Genomic DNA, 19,856 nt, shown 5'->3' with positions numbered 1-19,856 from the left:
TGCCAGGCCCCGCTCTACTGCTTCCCTCCCTGGGCTCACACGCACTCATGCCTCCTGGGACAGACCCCAGACCCCCGAAGCCATCTCCTGAGCCCTGACCCTGATGTCACCTGGTCTGCCACATCCCTTCTATCCCACTGAGCTCAGCATGTCCCCCAAACCTCAAACCACTCTGCATCTGTTGGGGTGCCCCCCCCATCCCAGGGTCCCAGGGGTCCGGCCTTCATGCCTCCCCGCTTTTGCCCGCAGGGCCGCCGGGCTGTGTCCCTCTTCCCCTCCCCACGGTCTGGACTCAGGCCTCCGTCCTCTCTCATCTGGACCCTCCTCCCAGGTCCCCCGGCCTCCAGGCTGTCCCCACACCATCCCCAAGGGGGCTTTCTGAGCCCAGGACTGACCCGCGGCCCCCCTGCAGCCCCCACCCACTGTCCTGGACAAAGTCCAGCCCTCAGCTCCCCCCTGGAGGCCCTGGGGCCTGGCGGGGACCCCCCCTCATCACCTGTCAGGAACAACTGCCCCCTCGGATTCGAGGTTCCACTGAGAGTTGTTTCCGGTTCTGGAACGGCCGCCTTCCCTCCCATGGCCCTTTGGAGAGCCAGCTCCCCCAGGTTCCCTCATCTTCCTGGGGCCCCCTGGAGGCCCCCCTGAAAGTACCCCCCTGGAACTGGGACAGGGGGCTGCTTCCTGTCCTCCTGTGTCTTCCTCCCAGCCCGAGAGCGAGCCACTCGCTTCAGCGGCATAGGCCAGACCCAGAGGTTGGGCAGGGAGCCATGTGACGGCTCATAGGACAAGGGCTGCGGACAGGGACGAGGGAGGGACGAGGGACCGCAGGCCCCAGGGAAAGACACAGAACAGGAGGGGGTCCTGCTCAGGTGACTGTGGAGAGACACCTAATGGGTGCCTGTCCTGCTCAAATCCCAGAGGGCCCACCTTCCCCCTCTGTCACCTCCCTGCCCTGCTTCATGCCTCCGGTCATGTCAGCCTCCTCAGGGCCTTTGCACTGGCTGTTCTCTCAGGCCGGAATGCCCTTCCTGCGCACCTCCCCACGGCTCCCTCCTTCCCCTGCTTCTGGGTGAGGCCCACCTTCCGGGACGGACCCTACCCCCAGCGCACCGGTCCTATGGCTGCTCTAACAAAGTCAGTGCCTTAAAAACAACACGCATTTACTCTCACACTCGCGGAGGTCAGAAGTCCAGCGAGCCTCCCTGGGCCGGAGTCCTGGGCAGGCGGTTCCTGCCGGGGCCCGGGAGAACCCCCTCCCTTTGGCGGTTCCAGCCCCCAGAGGTGGCCCCGCTTCCTGGCTCTGGCCCCTTGTCCTCCGAGCCGAGGCCACATAGCATCTCTGACCTGCTTCCTTCGCCACGTCTCTGACTGTCCCGCCGCCTCCTCCACCTGTGAGGACCCCACGGTGGCCTGGGCCCCCAGATAACGCAGGACAGCCCCCCTGCGTTCAGGTCAGCGGGCTCGCGTCCCGAGCCATGGAGCGGGCGTACTGGCAGTCCCCAGCGGCGTCTCCTGGAGCAGCTGACGGGGTAGAACACAGAATCGAGAAACTTGTTTTCTCCTCAGCACTGATCCCCCCGATCATTCTAGAAATGTTTGTTTTGAGAAAGAGCGAGCGAGCAAGCTGGAGACGGGCAGAGAGGGCAGAGAGAGCATCCCAAGCAGGCTCCACGCTGAGTGTGGTGCCTGACACAGGGCTCGATCCCATGACCCTGAGTTCCAAGAGTCCAATGCTCAACTGACTGAGCACCCAGGCGCACCCCGCCCCCCCCCCCCCCCACTGAACGTTCTAGACTGCCCCTGGTCTCTCCCACCAGCTCACAAGGGCAGGGATTTGTGCTTTTCTCTGCTATGCCACTGATGGGGAAACTGAGGCCCAGAGAGGGTGGGCGACTTGCCTGCACTGGCAAAGCTGGTGTCTGAGCTCCGGCCCCCAGCAGTGCCCGCCTGGCGAGCGGCCTCCCTGGTAAACGGCAACGGGAGGCAGGGGACCCCCAGTCAGACGCGGGCCAGGCCGGCAGCAAATCAGCAGATTTATTGAGGCAGCAGCGGCACTGGGGAGCAGGGGGCGCGGGAAAGGGGCTGGGCCCCTGAGGGGTCCCCTGGCGCTCAGGAGCCAGACGTGGATGCACAGGGCCGGCGCGGCCGGTGGCCTGGTTCTCTCCGCCGCAGGGTCAGTCTGTGCGCAGCCAGCAGCCCCTTTCCTCCACGTCCTTGGTCACCACCAGCAGCACCTCGCACAGGCCCTGAGCCAGTGCCCCCGCCAGGAAGGCCCTGGGCAGAGGAGTGAGGGCACTGAGGCCCAGGGGCCCGCGCGCTGCCTCCCGCGGTGGGGTGTCGATCGCCAAGTCCCGGCCCCAGAGTCGCCTCCCCCTCACCTGACTCCGTCCTCGTCCCCCAGGGCCTCGGGCGCCCGCAGCTTGGAGTCCAGGTTGTAGTAGACGCCGTCCACCTGGCGGAGGGCCACCCAGTGCCGCCGGCGGAGCGGCAGGGACAGCAGCCCCAGGGACATGGGGGAGGGCAGGTTCAGGATCAGTCCCAGCACTTGGGGCAGGGCCAGCTGGGACAGGGGCCTGTGAGGGAGGAGTGGGGATGCCACCGTCTGGGTCCGGTGCTCGCGAGCCCCTGCGGGCCCAGCGGTACTGAGCCCACGGGACCCAGGCAGGCGTGGCAGCAGTGGCCCCCGCGCCTGCCCAAGGGCTCTCGTCACTCAGCCCACCCTGTTTCCTCCCACTGGCCCACCCCCCAGGCACCCAAACCTCCCAGCCATCTAACCCCCCCCCACCCAATCACCCATCTATCGTCCACCGAACATCAGTCACCTACTGCCGCAGCTGACCAGCCAGCCGGCCACCAACGCAATGTGCTCACCATCTGCCCAACTCCGCCTCCAGTCTCACCCCACCCAGCCGTCTGTCCGTCCATCCATGCAACTAACCACCCAACCACCTATTTGCTCTCCGCCGCCTACCGTCTACCCTTTATCCACTCAACCTCGCATCCGCCCATCCACATCCACCCCATCCACCAGCCACCTACTCAACACATCCAACTACCCATTTGCCACCTACTCAGTCACCCCATCACCATCCACCTACCCGTCCCTCCGCAGGCCCGCCCTGTCCACCGTCTCATCTGCACCATCTGCCAAGCCGTCGGTCGGCCAAAAATCCACGATCCACCCGTGCCAACCTTCCACCCACCCGCCCCTTCTGCCCCGTCTCACACCGACTGCTGTCCCACAGCACCCACTGTGCCAGGCTCAGCACACGTGAAGCGCCCGGGGTCCCACCTCCTTCTGTCCCACCACACGGTGGCCAGGCCCAGCCCCTGCAGGGCCGCCATGATCACGTTGACGTCATAGTTGCCGGTGCCCAGGAGGCTGCGATGGGGATTCAGCCGGGAGTCTGGGGCCAACCTGGTTGGGGAGGGTCAGAGCCTGAGACGGAGCCCCTGCAAAGGTCTCGCCCTCCCCACAAAGCAGGAGTGTCCTGGGGCCCTTGAGTCACCCAGCCTTGGGACTGTCCCCCTCCTGCAAGCGCCTGGCTCTTCAGCCCCAAGCCCGATTCCTCCTGTCCCCGACTCTCTGCCCTGTCCCATAACCACATCTCCCCCACTCAGGTCTCGTCCTCCTCCACCTGGACCCCCATCCGGCGTCCACACCCGACACTGACCCCCCGGCCCCCCGCCCTCCCTGGTGCCTTGTCGCCCTCAGCTGGCCTCCTAGCCTCAGTCCCACCCCACCCTCTCCCAGCCACCTGTCCCCAACCGCGTCTCCTGTGTCCCCTCTCAGCCTTTCCTCCTGCTGTCCCCCAGCGCAGGAGGCCCACCCTGCCACCACTTGGCTCTCTGGGTCCTGCCTTCTCTGAACAGTGGCTCCTTTGTTCTTTCTCTGGGCCCCTGATGGCCAGGGCAGGGGGAGGGGCCGGAGAGGGAAAGTCTGGGTCTTATTTTCCTGTGCATCTGCTCCCCTGGCCTCCCTCGGGGCAGGGCTCACACTGGCCTCCCCTCTGGGTCTCCAGCGTGGCCCTGGTGTATAAGAGTTGATGGCTCCCTGTTGTGAATGACAGACGGGATGAATAAATTCTGTAATGATCAGGGTGAGGGGCTGGGACTCTGCCTGCGGGTGCTGGGGGCCCACGGGAGGGCTGTGAGCAAGAGTGGGGAGACGGGGTCCTCTCTGGGTGCAGCAGCGTGTGGGTTACTGACAGGAGGGAGGATCTGGGAGCTGATGGGCCTGAGCCAGGGCCGGGGCTGTGGGGACAGAGAGGAGACAAGACAGAACAATAACAAAGAAGTGATGTTTGAAATCCTGCATAGTGAGGACGAACATTCCAGGCTGCTGGGAGAAGGAATAGCCTCCAGGGACTGGGGAGGAATCTGGTTTGGGGGGTTCAGTAAGATCTGACACTGCAGAGGACCGTGGGGACCAGAGCATGCAGGGCCTTGGACATCAGGCGGCATGACTCGGGACGTCTCCCAGGGCTGCGGGCGAGCCACAGGAGGGCTGTGAGGGAGCGCAGGGTCAGCACTGGGGCCGTGTGTAGTGTGGACTGGCGGAAAAAACCAGAAGCTGAGAACTGGAGGGGATGAGGGTCCAGAGAAGACAAGGAGAGGCCTGAGCTGGGGCCGTGGCCGTGGCCAAGGGCAGGTGTGAGAGGCGACATCTCCATCTCTCAGTCCCGGGGTTCCCCAGGCAGGTGATGGGGCAGCAGAGAGCCCCGGGGCTCTGTCCCGGCCCTGCCAAGAGACCTAGGCGGGTCGCTCAGCCTGGGAGCCCTGCTCCTCCAGGGGTCAGGGCGGGCGACGGTCACCTCTTGCAGATCTCGTCGGCAGCCTCCTGGCTAAAGAGCTGCTGCTGCAGGACGTTGTTGAGGGCGTGGACGGCACACAGCTCCAGGCGTTGCCGCTCGTGATAAACGGAGGGCCGGCTCGGCTGTGCTCCTGGGGCCTGGGACATGCCGCCCTCGGCTCCTGCTTGGGGGTGCGGGGGAGAAGGTACTCAGGGGCTTGGGATCTGGAGGCCCAACCTGCCAGCGGGCCCTGGGGGCACTGCCATTGAGGTGGGTGCTTAGGGCAGCCTGAGGGGACAGGAGGCCCCTGACCCTGCTCCCCAGGTGCTCTCCTGGCAAAAGGGTACCTCCATCCCCTATTACTCGACAAAAGGCTCTCCTAGTCACCTGGCAACAGAGGACCACCCCGCCACCACATCTCTAAGTGAAAGGGTCCCTATGGTGGTCATATAGCAACCCCCCTCCCCTGTCCCTAGGTAACAGGCTCCCTCTCTGGTTACCTAGCAACAGAGGACCCCGGCCCCACTAGGTAACAAGTCTCTTCTCTGGTTACTTAGCAATGGAGACATCCTCCTCCCCCTGTTTCTAGGTAACAGGGTCCCTTCTAGTCGCCTAGCAACAGAAGCCTCCCCTCGCCTATCACAAACAACGGGGTTATCTTCTAGCACTCGGCAACAGGGCCCCCTCCCCGGACACCAAGGAACAGAGCCCTTTCCCCGACCCGTACCCCAACCACGGCGCTCGCCCGTTGCCTGGCAACGCCCCTCACCCCGCCTGCCTCTCTGCTCCCCGAAACCAGGGGCTCCCGCATCCCCCTGGGCGGTGGCTGTGGGCTCCGAGTGCGGGGCCGGCAGCACGGCGCTGACTGGGCGGGCGCGACGCGCACAGCTCCCGGCGGCCCTCGCGTGCCAGGACTACGGCTTCCGGCGGCCCCCGCGAAGGCCCTTGGCTGCTCACGAAAGTTCCGGGCAGTTTGGCCCCGGAAGTCCACTGCCGCCTCGAGGACGCGGAACCGCAAATCCGTCCCTGCCGTGAATCCCGGAAATATGCCGTGCGAAGCCCGCCCCTTCGCGCACGGCCACGCCCCCTGGTGCTCAGAGGATTCTGGGAAATGGAGTGGGTAGTAGGCTCTCGCGATAGCTTCCGGGAGTGTTGCTCCAGTGAGTGCTTTCCCCCCAGTCCCCCAGTGATGGCGCCAATTCTGGTGTGAAGTCGCAGCGTGACGTCACAGGAGGGAAACAAGGGACCGGAGACACTAGACCTTGCAGGGAGGAGTCCCCAGTATTTACTGAGACAGGAGGGACGTCCGGGGTAACCGAGGCCAGGGCAGCAGCGGGCTGGTAGTGGGGGGACGTAAATGAGACGAAGACGTCCACTAGGGAAGGAGGAGCCTTCTCAGCAGAGATGGATCCCCGGCCTGGGAGGGAGCTGGCAGCAGCCTGCAGGGGAGATAGGGGGAATAAAAGGCTGGGGAAGAGAGATAGGGAGAGATAGACACCTGGTGGCAGGGGTGGACCAGGGTGGGGGTGGAGGAAGATCTAGAGAGAGGGACAGAGACCGGAAGGGAGATGAACAGAGACACACAGCGAGAGAGGTGGTGGGGTCCCAGCGAGAGGGGGACCCAAACTGAGAGAAAGGAGGTTTGGACAGAGCTAAATATATAAGGATTCAAAGTCGTGGACTAGAGGGTGAAGGAAAGACAGAAATAAAGATCAGTCAACAGAGACCGAATCAGAACTGCAAACCAGACGGAGGCGGAGACCCAGGCTCTGCAGGGCACCGGGGGCCCAGGGCTGGGGGAGGGGGCCGCACCCAGGAGGCTGCGCCAGAAGGCGGTAACGGTGGCAGAGCCCGTGACTGCGCCCGGCTCTGCGGGGTTCTCCCTGTGGGTGTGCACAGCGAAGCTCCGTCCTGCGGGGCCCGGGGGGCCACTCAGCTCCACGTCCACCACGTGCATGTCTGTGAGGCTGCGGCAGGCAGGGCGGTCAGTCTGGCCGACCCGGGCCCCAGCCTGGACCTCCCCCCCACCCCCCACCTTAGCTCACCTGAGGTCAGCCACAAGCACTCCAACCACGCGGTCAAAGCCCAGGCTGGGGGCAGCCAGGGCAGCGGCCGCCATGGTATTGGAGTTGCGGGGGGCAAAGGGGCAGAGCCCGCGGACAGGCCCTTCATAGAGCACAGTGCGATGCCCAGTGCTGCGCACTGCGGCCAGCGGTCCCTCAAGCCGGAAGCCATCGGGGTGCGTGGCCATGGTGACACGAAGACTCTGGAAGGGACAGCCAGGGTGAGGGGATCGGGGAGGTCTCTACAGACCCCCTCCGGATCGCCTGGGAGCTCAGCGGGCCCTCACCTGGAGGCCCCCAGCCGCGTCCAATCTGGCGATGTCCTCCGTGCCCCACAGGGCCCCCCGGGCCACAAACACAGCGTGGCCCCAGCGGTGCGAGGCCTCCAGGAGCCGCTGCTCTGTGGCCTGGTCCGCCAGGGCTGAGGGGGACCCCACCTGGGGCGGACGAAGGTGGGGAGGGGCTGAGGTCAGCGGATGGATCCCACTCCAGGGTGAGGTGGGGCCAAGGCCGACTGGGCGGGGCTCACCAGGAGATTGGCGTAGCGCAGGATCTGTGCCCCCGATTCCTGGATTACTTGGGGATGGGCCACTTCCACTACAAGGTCGGGGTGCCTGGGAGAGGGGAGAGATGAGGGAGGGCCTGGGAGGGGTGTTGGACCTCTCCTCCTCAGATTCCCTCAGGGTCTCTGGAGGCCTCTCGCTCTTCGGCCTGGTCTGAGAGGGGAAGCAGGATGGATGGGCTTGTGCCCTTTCTAGTTTGGCCCAGAGAGGGTGAGGGACTCGTCTGAGACCGCAGCACCTAAGGGAGGCCAGACCAAGAGCTCCAGGGAGCCCCACTCCTGGTGAGATCACTGACCTCTCCCCGAGGGCGCCGAGGTTCTGGAGCTGCAGGGAGGGGGGCACGGTCCCTGCCATTCGTCCTGGGTCACGATTCCAGACAAAAACAAGTTCGAGGCCCAGTTCTGGTCCCTGAGTCAGCAGGTGAGAAACAAGGGACTGTCCTGGGGAGAGGAAGGGAGACTCAGCAAGAGTGGGATGGAGACCAGAGAGAGGGGGCCTGGGGCCCAGAGGGAGGGGTACAAAGACCAAAGGGAGGGAGACAGAGACCAGAGGGAGGGAGATAGAGACCCAGGGAGGGAATGGCACAGATGAGGGAGGGGTACACGGACGCAGGCGGCAGGCAGGGGGCACACAAAAACTTGGGTGGAGGACAGAGAATCCGAAGGGCGGGACAGGCAGGACAGAGACCAAGAGAGGGGGAGGGGGGCCCCGCGGGGGGAGGCGGCGGAAGGTGCTCAGGCAGAGCCGGGGTGCAAAGACATGGGTGAAGTTGTGTTTGTGGAGGGCACAGGGTTTTGGGGCCTCAGAAAGAGGCCTGGGGAAGGGGGCCCAGAGGGTCAGTGACTCACCAAGGCGGCCGTAGCCCACCACCCCGACCCTCCTCGGGACCCCGTCAGAAGCCATGCCCTTGAATCCGGTGGTCTGCGCGAGGTCTGAGCTCCGGCAGCTGCTCACCGCCCCCTCCTCTCCAGGCCTGGGCAGTGGCCGATCTTTGAACATTTGACCCTTGATCCTCTCCGGAACCTTCCCCTCTCCCCCACAGTGGCCCAGCAGAGAGGGTGCAGGTTCGCTAGGTGGGGGCGGGTGAGAATCCTGGGGCAGCGGGCATGAGGACTTGGGGTTCCAGGGCCCCGGGCGGCCCTCCCCGCCGTACCCAGCTCCTTCCTTCCTGCATTCTACCTCCTCCCTTCCTGCTGATGTGGAAAATTTCCTCTGCAGTCCCCAGCCCCCCTTTCTGGCCGGCCAGGTTGTCATGGAAACTGCATCCTGCTTGGGGTGGGGGCAGAGAGGGCTGGGAGTGAGGGAGAGGAGACTGTGATGAGGACTCTGGGCTCCCCGTCTGTCCCTTGCTCCTGAGTTCGAGGCCCCATCTTTGGCCTGCGACCTCTCCCCCCAGCCCCCTGCCTCAGCACCCCGAGTTTCTTGTCAACATCCCTCCTCCACATTTTCCCCCCTGACTCTCCCCTTCCCGCCTGTCGCTGTCTCAGGGCCTGTCCCTGGACCTCGGGTCCTCCAGCCCCGCCCCGGCTTCTCTGGGCCGGCAGCCATTCCGTCCCCAGCTGGGCCAGGCCCACATCTCCTCCCTGCCCCAAGTTCCCGGGGAGGCCCGGCCGGGTCCCCGCGCCCCAGGCCGCAGGAGCTGCAGCCGCTGCACCAGCCCTCTCCCAGTCTGCTTGCCCTTCGGGTCACCTTGACTTCTCACCTTTCACGCACCCTTCTCCCGGCCACGATGCCATCAGCCCCGCCCCCTCCCATCTTGTATTCTCGCTCGCGCGCCGGTCCTCCCCTCACCCCCCTCATTGGCCAAGAAGCCTGTGAGGCCTGGGGAGGCCCCGAGGTCCCCTCAAGTGAGGCCCAGCCACTGCACCCTGCAGGTGCCTGGCACTGGAGATGGCGGAGGCTGCGGCAGCAGCGCGGCTCCCTGCCCCCAGCCACCACCTGGTACCCGCTGCAGTATTGCCATGGCAACCAGGATCGCGCTGAAGGAGGACGGGAGAGAGAGAGCATGAAAGGCAGCCATGGGGGGAGCCGGGCTCAGAGAGTCCCAGGTCGGCAGGCAGGAAAAGACAGACACAGGCAGACGGGCGAGAGACCGCAGACGGCCAGGGCAGAAGCAGGCGGCCGTCACGTCCCTGAGGGAGGAATTTGCTTCTGGAGCCAACCCCCTCCCCCCCCCCCACCCGCAGGAGAGATATGAGACTCTGCCGCGGACCCTCTGCTGCCAGTGGCCTGGGCCTGGGCCTGGCGAGACAGCACGGAGGCAGCATCTGCCCACTCTCCTGTGGGACCCCTGGGACGCCCACCTGCGGGCTCCTGTCCCTCGCAGGGCTCTGGCTGAGCCCCCGCCCTTCTGAGTTACAGCGCAGCTCCGTCCCACTCCCGTGCCTACCCGTCCCTCCTGCCCCGGTGTGAGCAAGACAGAGGGGGGCTTCCGGCACCCCCCCCAGGCCCAGCTGCTGCAGGAGCACATCACTCCTTCCCCCTTCAGCCTGACCCGCTTTCTCCCCACAGTGGGGTCTGCAGAGGGAACAGACACTCTCTGAGGCTTGGCTCTGTGGAGGGCTGAGTCGAGTCCTCTCAAAAGATCTGTTGGAGTCCTGACCCCCAGGACTCGCGCATGCGACCTTATTTGGAAGCAGGGTCTTTGCCGATGAGCATGTTAAGATGAGGTCGCGCGGAGCAGGCGGGCCCTGACCCTGTAGCACCGGCGTCCTTATAACAGGGGAAGTCTGGACAGAGACGGGCGCGTGCGTGGAAGATGGTGTGGAGACGTGGGGTGACGCGGAGCTGGCGGGGACAAGGAAGGGTCTTCCGCTACAGGCCCCCGGAGGGAGCGCGGCCCAGCCCACACCTTGACTCCGGACTCCCGGATCCAGAGCTAAGAGCTGCGGCCTGTGGAACCCAGCGAGGCGAGCAGGGGCGGGGAGAGGTCCCAGTACGTGCCTGACTGAGCGATGCGGGGATTAAATACAAGTGCCAGGTGTGCTGGGTGACCGAGCCCCTCTCTGGGGCTCCCGAGGTCAGGGGTGAGAGGGCCCGAGACCACCCAGAGGTGCTGACTCTCCCCACCCTTCGGGGGGGGGGGAGCCCTGACACCTGACTTTTCCATCCTCTCATGACGCCCCCCCCCATTCACTCTGTTTTGTCTGTCCTCCATGCTTTCATGACCAAAAAAAATATTTTTTTTTTACTTTTTCCGTGTTTTTTTTTTAAAGTAATTACAGAGCAGGTAGTCATTGACGCAAACCTCCCTTCAGTATCAAAAGAGTCTTGTGGGGCAGGTGGGGGGGGAGGGCGAAGGTGGGGGGCAGGGCCGGTGTCTGGAGGCTCTGACCGCGCGTCTGTCTTTCTTTTCAGTTTCAGGGGGCGAAGGGGGAGAGGGAAGGGACAGGCGTCAAACTGCAAAAAAATGAACCGTAAAAGGAGGGTTGTTGGGGATGAGGGGAAAGGACGCCCCCTCGGAAAGCTCCTCTCTCCCCTGGAAGGCTGAGGGCCGGGAAGGGTTGGTTGAGAGCGAGGCGGAAAAGCGGAGGGTTCCGGCCACTTGCCCCTAATCCTGCAGCCCCTCCCTTCGCCTGGGGTGGAGGGGGGGGCGGGGCGAGGCCAGAACCGCGGAGGATCCGGAGACGGAGCCCACCCTGTCCTCGCTGGGGTGAGCCGCCCTGGGGTCCACGCGCGGGCGGGGCTTCAAACCCTCCTTCCCGACCTTCCCTGCGCGGTCCCGAGAGAGCGGCGGCGGGGCCGCGGCCGCGGGGAGGGTCCCAGTCCGGCCCCGGGGCCCCGGGGGCGCCCCCGCGCGGCAGCTTCAGATCTGCGTCTCTTGCACATTCTCCTTGGAGCCGCTCTTGAAGAGCAGAGGTTCGTGGATGGAGTTGAGCCCCGGGGGGCCCTTGCCTCCGCAGCCCCCGCCGCTGGGGTTGCTGCTGTAGTGCGCCTTGAAGGCGGCCGCCACGTAGTGGTGGTGGTTCAGGTGGTCTCGCTCCAGGGCGGGCAGGGCCAGGTGGCTGTCCCCGCCCACGCCCCCGCTCCCGGCCACGGCGGCGGCGGCGGCCACGGACACGGCCGAGGCGGCGGGCAGCTCGTCCTCCACGTTGATGATCTCCACCGTGCGCGTGGGCCCGTGGTGCTTGTGCAGCTGGTGCTGCTTCCGCAGCTTGTAGAAGGCCACGAGCATCACGGCGGCCATGAACGTGATGGCCACGAAGCAGCCGATGATGATCTTGGTGGTCTTCATGACGTCGTCCAGGTCCTTGAGGGCGTTCTCCGTCACGTCCGTGATGGGCACCGTGAACGCCTTCTCCGTGGGCCGCGAGGAGCGCGGGGCGGGCGCCGTGGTGGACGACGAGGCCGGGCCGGCCGCGTCCCCGGGCCGGCCCCCGCCCCAGACGCCGTCCGTCGTGGGCCCCGGCGGCTCCTTCTCCGTCCCCCGCGGCTGCAGGGTCTCCTCTCCGGGCTGCGTCTCCAGGGTCTCCACGGTCACGGTGGTGAAGTAGGTGTAGCCGCCCCCGCCCCCGCCGCTGCCGCCTCCCGGGCCGCCCCCGCCGCCTCCCGGGCCGCCGCCGCCGCCGCCGCCGCCGGCCGCCACGGGGTCCACGGCCGAGACGTTGAGCGTGGCCGAGGCCGTGGTGTTGCCGGCCGAGTTCGTCACCATGCACGTGTACTGGCCCGTGTCCTGCACGGTGACGTTGGTAAAGTTGAGCGTGCCGTCGTGCAGGACGGAGATGCGCACGCGGTACGAGCCGTGCGTCATGAGGGTGCCGTTGGGCGTCAGCCAGTTGACGGACGTCATGGAGGTGCCCGTGCGACACTTGAGCTCGGCGGCCATGCCCTCGGTGACGTTGAGGTCCGTGGGCGGCTCCACGATGACGGGCGCGTAGCAGGTGAAGTGCGACTGGTCCAGCTCGCCGATGTAGCGGCCCTTGAGGCCGGCGGGCGCGTGGCAGCGGGCGCAGCACGTCGTGTTGCTGGGCACCGTCTCCTTGAGCCACCAGCTCAGCCACAGCACGTCGCAGTTGCAGTGCCACGGGTTATGGTTGAGGTGGACGCGCTCCAGGCGGTGCAGGGGCGTGAAGAGGTCGTGGGGCAGCGACATCAGGTTGTTGTGGGACAGGTTGAGCTCCTCCAGCGACTTGAGGTCGTCGAAGGCGTTGCGCTCGATGGTGGCCACCTGGGCGTGCATGAGCCACAGCTTGCGCAGGCTCGTGAGGCCCTGGAAGGAGCCCGGGCGGATCAGGTCCAGCCGGTTGCCGGACAGCTCGAGCTCCTCCAGGCGCACCAGGGCCGTCAGGTTGGGGATGTCCTTGAGGTTGCACATGCCCAGGTTGAGGTAGCGCAGGTTGACCAGGCCCTCGAAGGCCGCCTCTGAGATGTACTCCAGCCGCTTGAGCTCGCCCAGGTCGAGGCGGCGCAGGGAGGGCACGCGGTTGAAGGCGTACGAGGGGATGCTCTCGATGGGGTTGTTGCGCAGCCAGAGCTCGCGCAGCTTGGACAGGTACTCGAAGGCCTGCGTGGGCACCGTCGTGAGCCGGTTGTCGAACAGCTCCAGCGTGTTGAGGCTGGGCAGCCCATTGAAGGCGCCCACCTCGATCTTGCGCACCAGGTTCTTGCTCAGCTGCAGGATCTCCAGGTGCCGCAGGTGCTTGAACGTGTCTGTCCGGATCACCTGCGGTGGGGGAGGGGAGACACGAATCAGCGACGCCAGCGGGCCCCGCCCCCTTCCCTCAGCCCCCACCCCCTCGCTGTTGGGGGGTAAGACCGGGAGACCTTGGGAAACACTTTCATTGTTTCCGTGAAGGCTAGACATCCCCCTTCCACGCCACTGGCCTTTCCACTCCCGAGTCTTTCTTCCCCAAGAGAGAGCAGAGCCGCTGACCATCCAAGGTTCTGTGATGGGCGCTCACGGCATCTGTGTTCATTACGGCCTAACCCGAAACGATCCCAGTGTCTCTCAACCCGTGAGGGACACACGCTGTGTGCCTGTCCGCTCGGTGGAACACCATTATCCATACACACCACAAATGCCGTGGGCTGGCATCGCGTTGAGCAAAAGAAGCCAGGCCACAAAAAAGCTCGTGTGGTAGGGTCCCGTCGGTTCCACGTTGTATGTGTGCTAAGCGGCCGTCTCTGAGTGTGTGGGGGGGCAGGCCACGCCGGGGAGGGGCGTGAGAGAACTTTCTGGAGTGATGGCAGTGTTCCCAATTGGAGCAGTGGCTATGTGGATGAATAAGACCGGCAGACCTCCCCACACTGTTCACCTAAAATGGGGGCGTTTCATTATATGGAAATTACATGCCAGTATGTAAATTACACCTCAATAAAAAAAAAAGGATTAAAAATACTCACACCGCCAGTTAACATGCATTGAGTCCTTCTCTGGCACCGGACACCATTCTAAATGCTTTATGGGCAACAACTCATTTAATCCGCCAAACTGTCCTACGAGATGGGTACTTACTCAGTATCTGCAACTGTGAAATCCATCAAGCTGTGAAACCCGGGGATTGTTCATAGCTTTGGCACCAAATGCCACTCGGTGGTAGGGTCTGATCAGAACTCAGGGGAGGCTATTTAAAGCTTTTATTGATCCCACTCATGTGACTATTCAAACACTTCACTCTAGAAATATTCCCACACTTGATAAGGTTTAGAAGAGTCAGGAGGTGTTATTGAATATATGCTGTACATTACTGTACATTAGTTCCTCACCTTTCTTTTCTTCTTTTTTTTGTTTTAGTTTCTTTTTTTTTAATGTTTATTTATGTTTGAGAGAGAGAGAGAGAGCAAAGGAGAAGGGAGGGGCAGAGAAAGAGGGAGAGACCAAATCCCAAGCAGGCTCTACACTGTCAGTGCAGAGCCTGATGCGGGGCCCAAACCCACAAACTGTAAGATCATGACGTGAGCTGAGATCCAAGAGTCAGAGGTCCAACTGACTGAGCTTCCCAGGCACCCCAGTACCTCACCTTTCTAACATCAGATGCCAAAACACATCTGGCCTCAAGGGTTCCCCGTGGGGGTTTATGAATTATCTCCATCTTAGCAGGAGGCAGAGAGAGGTGCAGTGACTGACCCAAGGTCACAGAGGAGGAGATGATGGATTTAGGATTGGACTGAGGCTGTCTGCCCCCAGGGTCCCAGCTCTTAACTCCTGAACTTGGCCGCCTCCTCTCAGACTGAGGCTGAGGTGCCACAGGAGGGGCAGTGCTGGGCCCGGAAGGCAGAACCTTTCCTGATTCTCCTTCACAGTCATGGTGCCAGGTACTCTGAGACCACGCAGCCATCAGATGGCGTTTCTGAAGCTTAGTCAATGCCTTGGGGGACGCTTGCATTGTAATCTTAAGGGGAAAATGGAGACCTCCAAACAGCAGACTCTGAAGTCATGACTTCGTAGGATTCTATTTTATTTTATTTATCTATCTATTTATTTATTTTTGTAGGATTCTATTTTAAAGATTTTATTTTGGAGGGCGCCTTGGTGGCTCAGTTAATTACACGTCTGACTCTTGATTTCGGCTCAGGTCATGATGTCATGCTTGGCGAGATCCCGCCCCAAGTCAGTGCAGAGCCTGCTTGCCATTCTCCCTCTCCCTCTCTCTGCCCTTCCCATGCTTGTGCTCTCTCTCTTTTTCAAAGTAAATAAATTTAAATATATATATTTATTTTATTTTTACATAATCTCTATCCCCAATGTGGGGCTCGAACTCACAATTCTGAGATCAAGAGTTGCACGCTCCACCACTGACTGAGCCAGCCAGGTGCCCTGTGACTTTGTGTATACTCATCTATGCACCGAGAAAAGACTGTCAAGAACTACTCCAAACTTTTCTTGGTAGTGAACTCCAGCTGTTGGGGATTATGGGAAATTTTTATTCTTTCCATATATTAAAATTTTTTAATGTTTGTTTATTTATTTATTTATTTATTTATTTCTAGGAAAGAAAGAGACAGCGTGAGCAGGGGAGGGTCAGAGAGAGAGAGAGTCACAGACTGAAACAGGCTCCAGGCTCTGAGCTGGCAGTCAGCACAGAGCCCGACGCGGGGCTCGAACCCACGAACCGCGAGATCATGACCTAAGCGAAAGTCGGATGCTTAACCGACTAAGCCACCCAGGCACCCCAATGTTTACTTATTTTTGAGAGAGAGAGAGAGACAGCATGAGCAGGGGAGGGGCAGAGAGAGACGGAGACACAGAATCGGAAGCAGGCTCCAGGCGCTGAGCTGTCAGCACAGAGCCCAACGTGGGGCTTAATCATGGCCTAAGCCAGAGTCAACTAACTGAGCCACCCAGGCGCCCTCCTTTCTATATTTTTTTAATAAACAAAAATTACTTTTATAATAAGTAGAAAAACACTTAAAAAATTTTTTTTAACCTGAGAGGCACCCAGTTTCAGGAACAGTAATAACATTCCCGGTACTGTCATAATCACAAAATAACAACGGCAGCAGAAATGCAGTGAGGACTTCGTTACTTTTAAATTTCCTAGGAGTCACATGAAAGAAACAAACAAACCCCAAACAGGTGAAATTAATTTTGAGAATGTATTTATTTAACCCAGTATATCCAAAATGTTATGATTTCAACACGTCATCAAAAGGAGAACTTACGAAGGAGGTATGTTACGAGTCTCTGAAATTCCACTCGTGGCTTGTAGCTCACGCGCTCAGTGGCCCCGTGTGGCCATGGCCTTCGTGTTGGGCTATGCAGATATACCGGGCTCTTCCCTGACTCCTCGATGCTTTGTGAATGCGACAGAGTTTTATCCTCTAGCAGCTTTATGAACTGGGACTGTTAGTGTGCATTTCTGAAGGTGCCTGGAGGAAGCCAGTGGCCGGGGCTCCATCTTTGTAACATCATCGCCGTTACCGTTGGTCACACACAGGTGTGGCCGTGAACATGGAGCCCGGAGCCCCGTTCATGAGCCCCCCGCCCAGCTCTCCGCCTGGCCCATTCTGAGCCTCCCACCCAGGGCTGGCCGTGAAGGGAGAACGGGAGTCCCTCTGGGGGCCATGGTGCCATCGCTGGAGAGTGCTCGGGGGCTCCTGACCTATCGATGTAGTTGGCGTCCAGCGGTGCACCATCGGCCTCAGAGCCCGGGGAGGGCGGCTCTTGGGGCACAAAGCTCCCTTCCCGCACCATCCAGCTGAAAATCAGAGGCGGGAGCCTGACACTGTTCTCAGCTCTCTTCTCGGTTCCCTGTCTCATCCCCTCCATCCCAGGCCCGGGACTCAGCCTCCTCCTCTACCACCTGGATACCTGGCCCCAGACTTCTGTCTATACCCACAGCCCCTTCCCTCCAGGACCCCCCCCCCCCATTATTCCCAGCACAAGATTCTCCCGCTCCTCCCTGACGCAGACCAGGACTACATTGATAGTGCCATCCCACAGTAAGACCCAGTCTCTGGGGCACCTGGGTGGCTCTGGCAGCTAAGCGTTGGGGCTCTTGATTTCGGGTCAGGTCATGATCTCGTGGTTTGTGGGATCGAGCCCCACGTCAGGCTCTGCGCTGTCAGTGCAGAGCCTGCTTGAGATTCTCTCTCTCCTTCTCTCTCTCTGCGCCTCACCCGCTCACTTTTTCTCTCTCCTCCAGGGCCGCCCCCTTCCTCCTCCCTGTCCTGCTCAGCAAGTCCCAGAACACAGTCCCTAGGACTCTGCACTTGCTGTCCCCTCTGCCAGAAGACCCTCCCTACCTTTGTTCCTGGCCACCTGCCATCTGCTCTTCAACACCCAGCTCCTGTGTCACGCACCCCCAGCCCCTGCCGCAGCTGTCCCTACGTCCTTGTCACCCAGCAGAGTCCAGGCCCCTCCAGCGGCCGCCGCCGCAGGGCTTGGAGCACAGCGCTGTCTTAGGGGCCAGTCCCTTCATGGAAACCAGATTCCTGAGGAAAACAACGGGCAGCTGAGCAAGGTGGTCTTTGTGGCCTCAGGGTGAAAGGGGTAGATGAGGATTTACATCGGGCCGTTAAAACTTTGCGATCCTCAGGGTGCCTGGGTGGCTCAGTCAGTTAAGCGTCTGACTTTGGCTCAGGTCATGATCTCATGGTTTGTGGGTTCGAGCCTCACGTCGGGCTCTGTGCTAACAGCTCAGAGCCTGGATCCTGTTTTGGATTCTGTGTCTCCCTCTCTCTCTGACCCTCCCCTGCTCACGCTGTCTCTCTCTCTCTCAGAAATAAATAAAAACATTAAAAAAAAAAAACTTTGCGATCCTCAGAGCACTTGAATGGTTTTGGGGAACAGTGGGATGGAGTCCGGGTGGTGGAGGAAAGGTCCAGCTCAGAGTAGGGACCAGAAAGGGACCCAGCCCTCTACCACGCATTCGCTAAAGTCTCCTGCGGGCCTCTGGGATGTGAGATAGAACAAGAAAGCAAATTTCCATGTGCCTTTCCCCCTGCTGATAAAAGTAATATATATTCATTTTAGGAAAAAGTATAAGAAACAAGAGAAGTCAGCCGTGGGACATCGACTTATGTTAACTTACGTGAACGATTTCATATATATCCTTCCAGCCTTTTCTCTACATACAATGCAGGGATATCTCTTTTCATCTTTTTTTTCTTTTATATTTTACAAATTTTGCTGACACAATATACTCTTCTTCAGGGCACCTGGGTGGCTCAGTCGGCTGAGCATCTGACTCTTGATTTCAACTCAGGTCAGGATCTCATGGTTCATGGGATCAAGCCCAGCGTCGGGCTCTGTGCTGACTGCTAGAAGCCTGCTTGGGTCTCTCTCTCTCCCCCTCTCTTGCGTGCTGTCTCTCTCTCTCTCTCAAAATAAATAAACTTAAAATACACACACACACACACACACACACACACATACACCTTGGCCCTGCATTTCCCCTTAATAGGATTACATTGTGTTTTCCCATATCGTGATATATACTTCGAAACAAGTTTCATGGCTATCCAAAATTCTTTCCCAGGGTTATACTTCCTTTGGGACATTGAGATGGAATTGCCAGGGTCAATTATTTATTTTCCTTAATACACTTCTCTAATCTCCTGCAGTGAACATAGCTAACTTCTAGAATGGGACAAAACCTCGGCAAGTGCTATCGCTCGAAGGAGTCTTCTCTAAAGCACACCGGTGGGCAATGGGCCCTCGGGAAACTCTGCCAGCTGCTGGGGCCTAGCACCTGCTGGACTTGACCTCCAGGGCCGGAGGGAAGGGAGGGGCAGGCTGGCCTGGGGTCTCTGCAGGCAGTGGGCAGTGTGGCTGTGCCTGCGCCTGAGGCTGGGGGCGGCCCCAGGACCCTGAGAGGCCCTGGGGGCTGCCTCCCACGGCCACGTGGGTCACTGCACCCTGGTCTCCTCCGGGAGCAGACGGGAGAGCCTGGCCAGGTGGTCCCAGTACGTTCCCTGGGGTGCTACTTGACAGCAGTGACAAAAAGCTTTCCTGATCAAACCGGAGCTGCGTGTCCCTTCTGGAGGTGTTGCTGCCAGGGGGTGAGGTTCAGGGAAGTCCTGTGGGAAAGGATAGCTCCACTTGGCCCCACTCTGGGTTTCCCAAACATCACAGCCACAGAACCCTCCTCGCAGGGTGCCTTTGATCATCGCTCTGGGAAACGCTGGTGCAGCACAGAGCAGGCCCTTATCACTCACTGTTTCTATTAAAAACAATAGTAACCGAGCTCCTGGGCGGCTCAAGCGGTTAAGCATCCGACTTCAGCTCAGGTCATGATCTCACGGTTGATGAGTTCGAGCCCCACGTTGGACTCTGTGCTGACAGCTCAGAGCCTGGAACCTGTTTCCGATTCTGTGTCTCGTCTCCCTCTCTCTCTGCCCCTCCCCTACTCGTGCTCTGTCTCTCTCTCAACAATAAATAAACATTAAAATTTTTTAAAATAAATGAATAATAATAGTAACAGCAGCAGCAGGAGGAGGATCCAGCCGTCACTAATCGCCAGGGAGACAATGAGGTGGGCTCTTAAAAGATTAGACATGACAGTCTGGACAGAGAAATCTGGAAGGGAAGGGCCGCCGGCCCAGGTCCTGGAGACCCGCGTCTTCACTGGGTCGTGGTGGCACTTAGTTCCAGGGCCTCCCCAGGTCCCAGCAAACAGTCTGCAAGCCGAGCGGGAACACACTACGTGCCTGCCTGCTCCTCCCTCCTGTGAGGGTTCCAGCTCTCACGCAGTGTGATCCCCAGCCCACCTTCCTGGTCCAAGGCGGGCCTGCAGCCTCGGACCCCACACAACCTGTGGCCTCACCCGTGCGGTCGGCTAGCAAGCCTGTGGTTCTACTCCTCTGGAAGGTCTCACAGCCACAGCCCATCTCCAGGGTCTTGCTACACCCAGGGCCCTCCTCTGGAGCCCTCCATGGCTCCCCAGTGCTCTCAGAGAAGATTCAGCCTGCATGAGAAGCCCTGCTTGGCCTGGCGCCTGCCTGCCTCTCCCCTACCCTCTGCACACCCATCACCCTCACCGCCCTAGCGTCCTCAC

The 19,856-nt window shown here is 61.0% G+C and overlaps 3 protein-coding genes across 8 annotated transcripts in view; all 3 read right to left on the bottom strand.

Annotated features, from left to right (window-relative positions):
* Positions 1–2,020: 2,020 nt before the first annotated feature.
* JOSD2 (Josephin domain containing 2) lies at positions 2,021–5,803 on the bottom strand. 2 transcript variants are annotated; one of them, XM_039251263.1, is made up of 5 exons: positions 5,521–5,803; positions 4,815–4,974; positions 3,293–3,418; positions 2,379–2,573; positions 2,021–2,274 (listed from the first exon to the last, which is right to left on the bottom strand). In XM_039251263.1, the coding sequence occupies exons 2-5, from the start codon at positions 4,958–4,960 to the stop codon at positions 2,175–2,177; spliced, it is 567 nt and encodes a 188-aa protein (XP_039107194.1). In that variant the 5' UTR covers positions 4,961–4,974; positions 5,521–5,803; the 3' UTR covers positions 2,021–2,174. The 2 variants fall into 2 exon arrangements, with proteins under 2 accessions (XP_039107194.1, XP_039107203.1); XM_039251272.1 differs by having other exon boundaries at positions 5,563–5,803.
* A 241-nt stretch (positions 5,804–6,044) lies between these two features.
* On the bottom strand, positions 6,045–9,733 carry ASPDH (aspartate dehydrogenase domain containing). 3 transcript variants are annotated; one of them, XM_039248601.1, is made up of 7 exons: positions 9,723–9,733; positions 7,715–7,859; positions 7,386–7,470; positions 7,144–7,293; positions 6,839–7,059; positions 6,606–6,760; positions 6,045–6,232 (listed from the first exon to the last, which is right to left on the bottom strand). In XM_039248601.1, exons 2-7 carry the CDS (start codon positions 7,771–7,773, stop codon positions 6,189–6,191), a joined length of 714 nt encoding a protein of 237 aa, XP_039104532.1. In that variant the 5' UTR covers positions 7,774–7,859; positions 9,723–9,733; the 3' UTR covers positions 6,045–6,188. The 3 variants fall into 3 exon arrangements, with proteins under 3 accessions (XP_039104532.1, XP_039104527.1, XP_039104519.1); XM_039248596.1 differs by lacking the exon at positions 9,723–9,733 and adding an exon at positions 9,122–9,178; XM_039248588.1 differs by lacking the exon at positions 9,723–9,733 and adding an exon at positions 8,268–8,392.
* An 885-nt stretch (positions 9,734–10,618) lies between these two features.
* LRRC4B (leucine rich repeat containing 4B) overlaps positions 10,619–19,856 on the bottom strand; it is a 39,851-nt gene continuing 30,613 nt past the window's right edge. For all 3 annotated transcript variants that reach the window (XM_039245120.1, XM_039245113.1, XM_039245104.1), the window contains one exon: positions 10,619–13,081. In XM_039245120.1, the coding sequence (XP_039101051.1) occupies positions 11,225–13,081 (1,857 nt within the window). In that variant the 3' untranslated portion in view covers positions 10,619–11,224. The remainder of the gene's footprint in view (positions 13,082–19,856) is intronic.

Source organism: Hyaena hyaena, unplaced genomic scaffold, assembly GCF_003009895.1.
Source record: "Hyaena hyaena isolate Hyena2069 unplaced genomic scaffold, ASM300989v1 scaffold_9, whole genome shotgun sequence".
NCBI classification, from domain to species: domain Eukaryota; kingdom Metazoa; phylum Chordata; class Mammalia; order Carnivora; family Hyaenidae; genus Hyaena; species Hyaena hyaena.
This window is presented reverse-complemented; position numbering and strand designations above follow the sequence as displayed.

Excerpts from the sequence above, each read along its gene's own strand:
- JOSD2 (XM_039251263.1), bottom strand. The coding sequence starts at position 4,960 with ATGTCCCAGGCCCCAGGAGCACAGCCGAGCCGGCCCTCCGTTTATCAC. Across the intron at positions 3,419-4,814 it reads GCCGACGAGATCTGCAAGAG|GTTGGCCCCAGACTCCCGGC; the intron begins GTGACCGTCGCC and ends CTCCCCAACCAG. Across the intron at positions 2,574-3,292 it reads GTGTGGTGGGACAGAAGGAG|GCCCCTGTCCCAGCTGGCCC; the intron begins GTGGGACCCCGG and ends CCTCCCTCACAG.
- ASPDH (XM_039248588.1), bottom strand. The coding sequence starts at position 8,322 with ATGGCTTCTGACGGGGTCCCGAGGAGGGTCGGGGTGGTGGGCTACGGC. Across the intron at positions 7,471-7,714 it reads CTCGGCGCCCTCGGGGAGAG|GCACCCCGACCTTGTAGTGG; the intron begins GTCAGTGATCTC and ends CCCCTCTCCCAG. Across the intron at positions 7,060-7,143 it reads ACGCGGCTGGGGGCCTCCAG|AGTCTTCGTGTCACCATGGC; the intron begins GTGAGGGCCCGC and ends TGTCCCTTCCAG.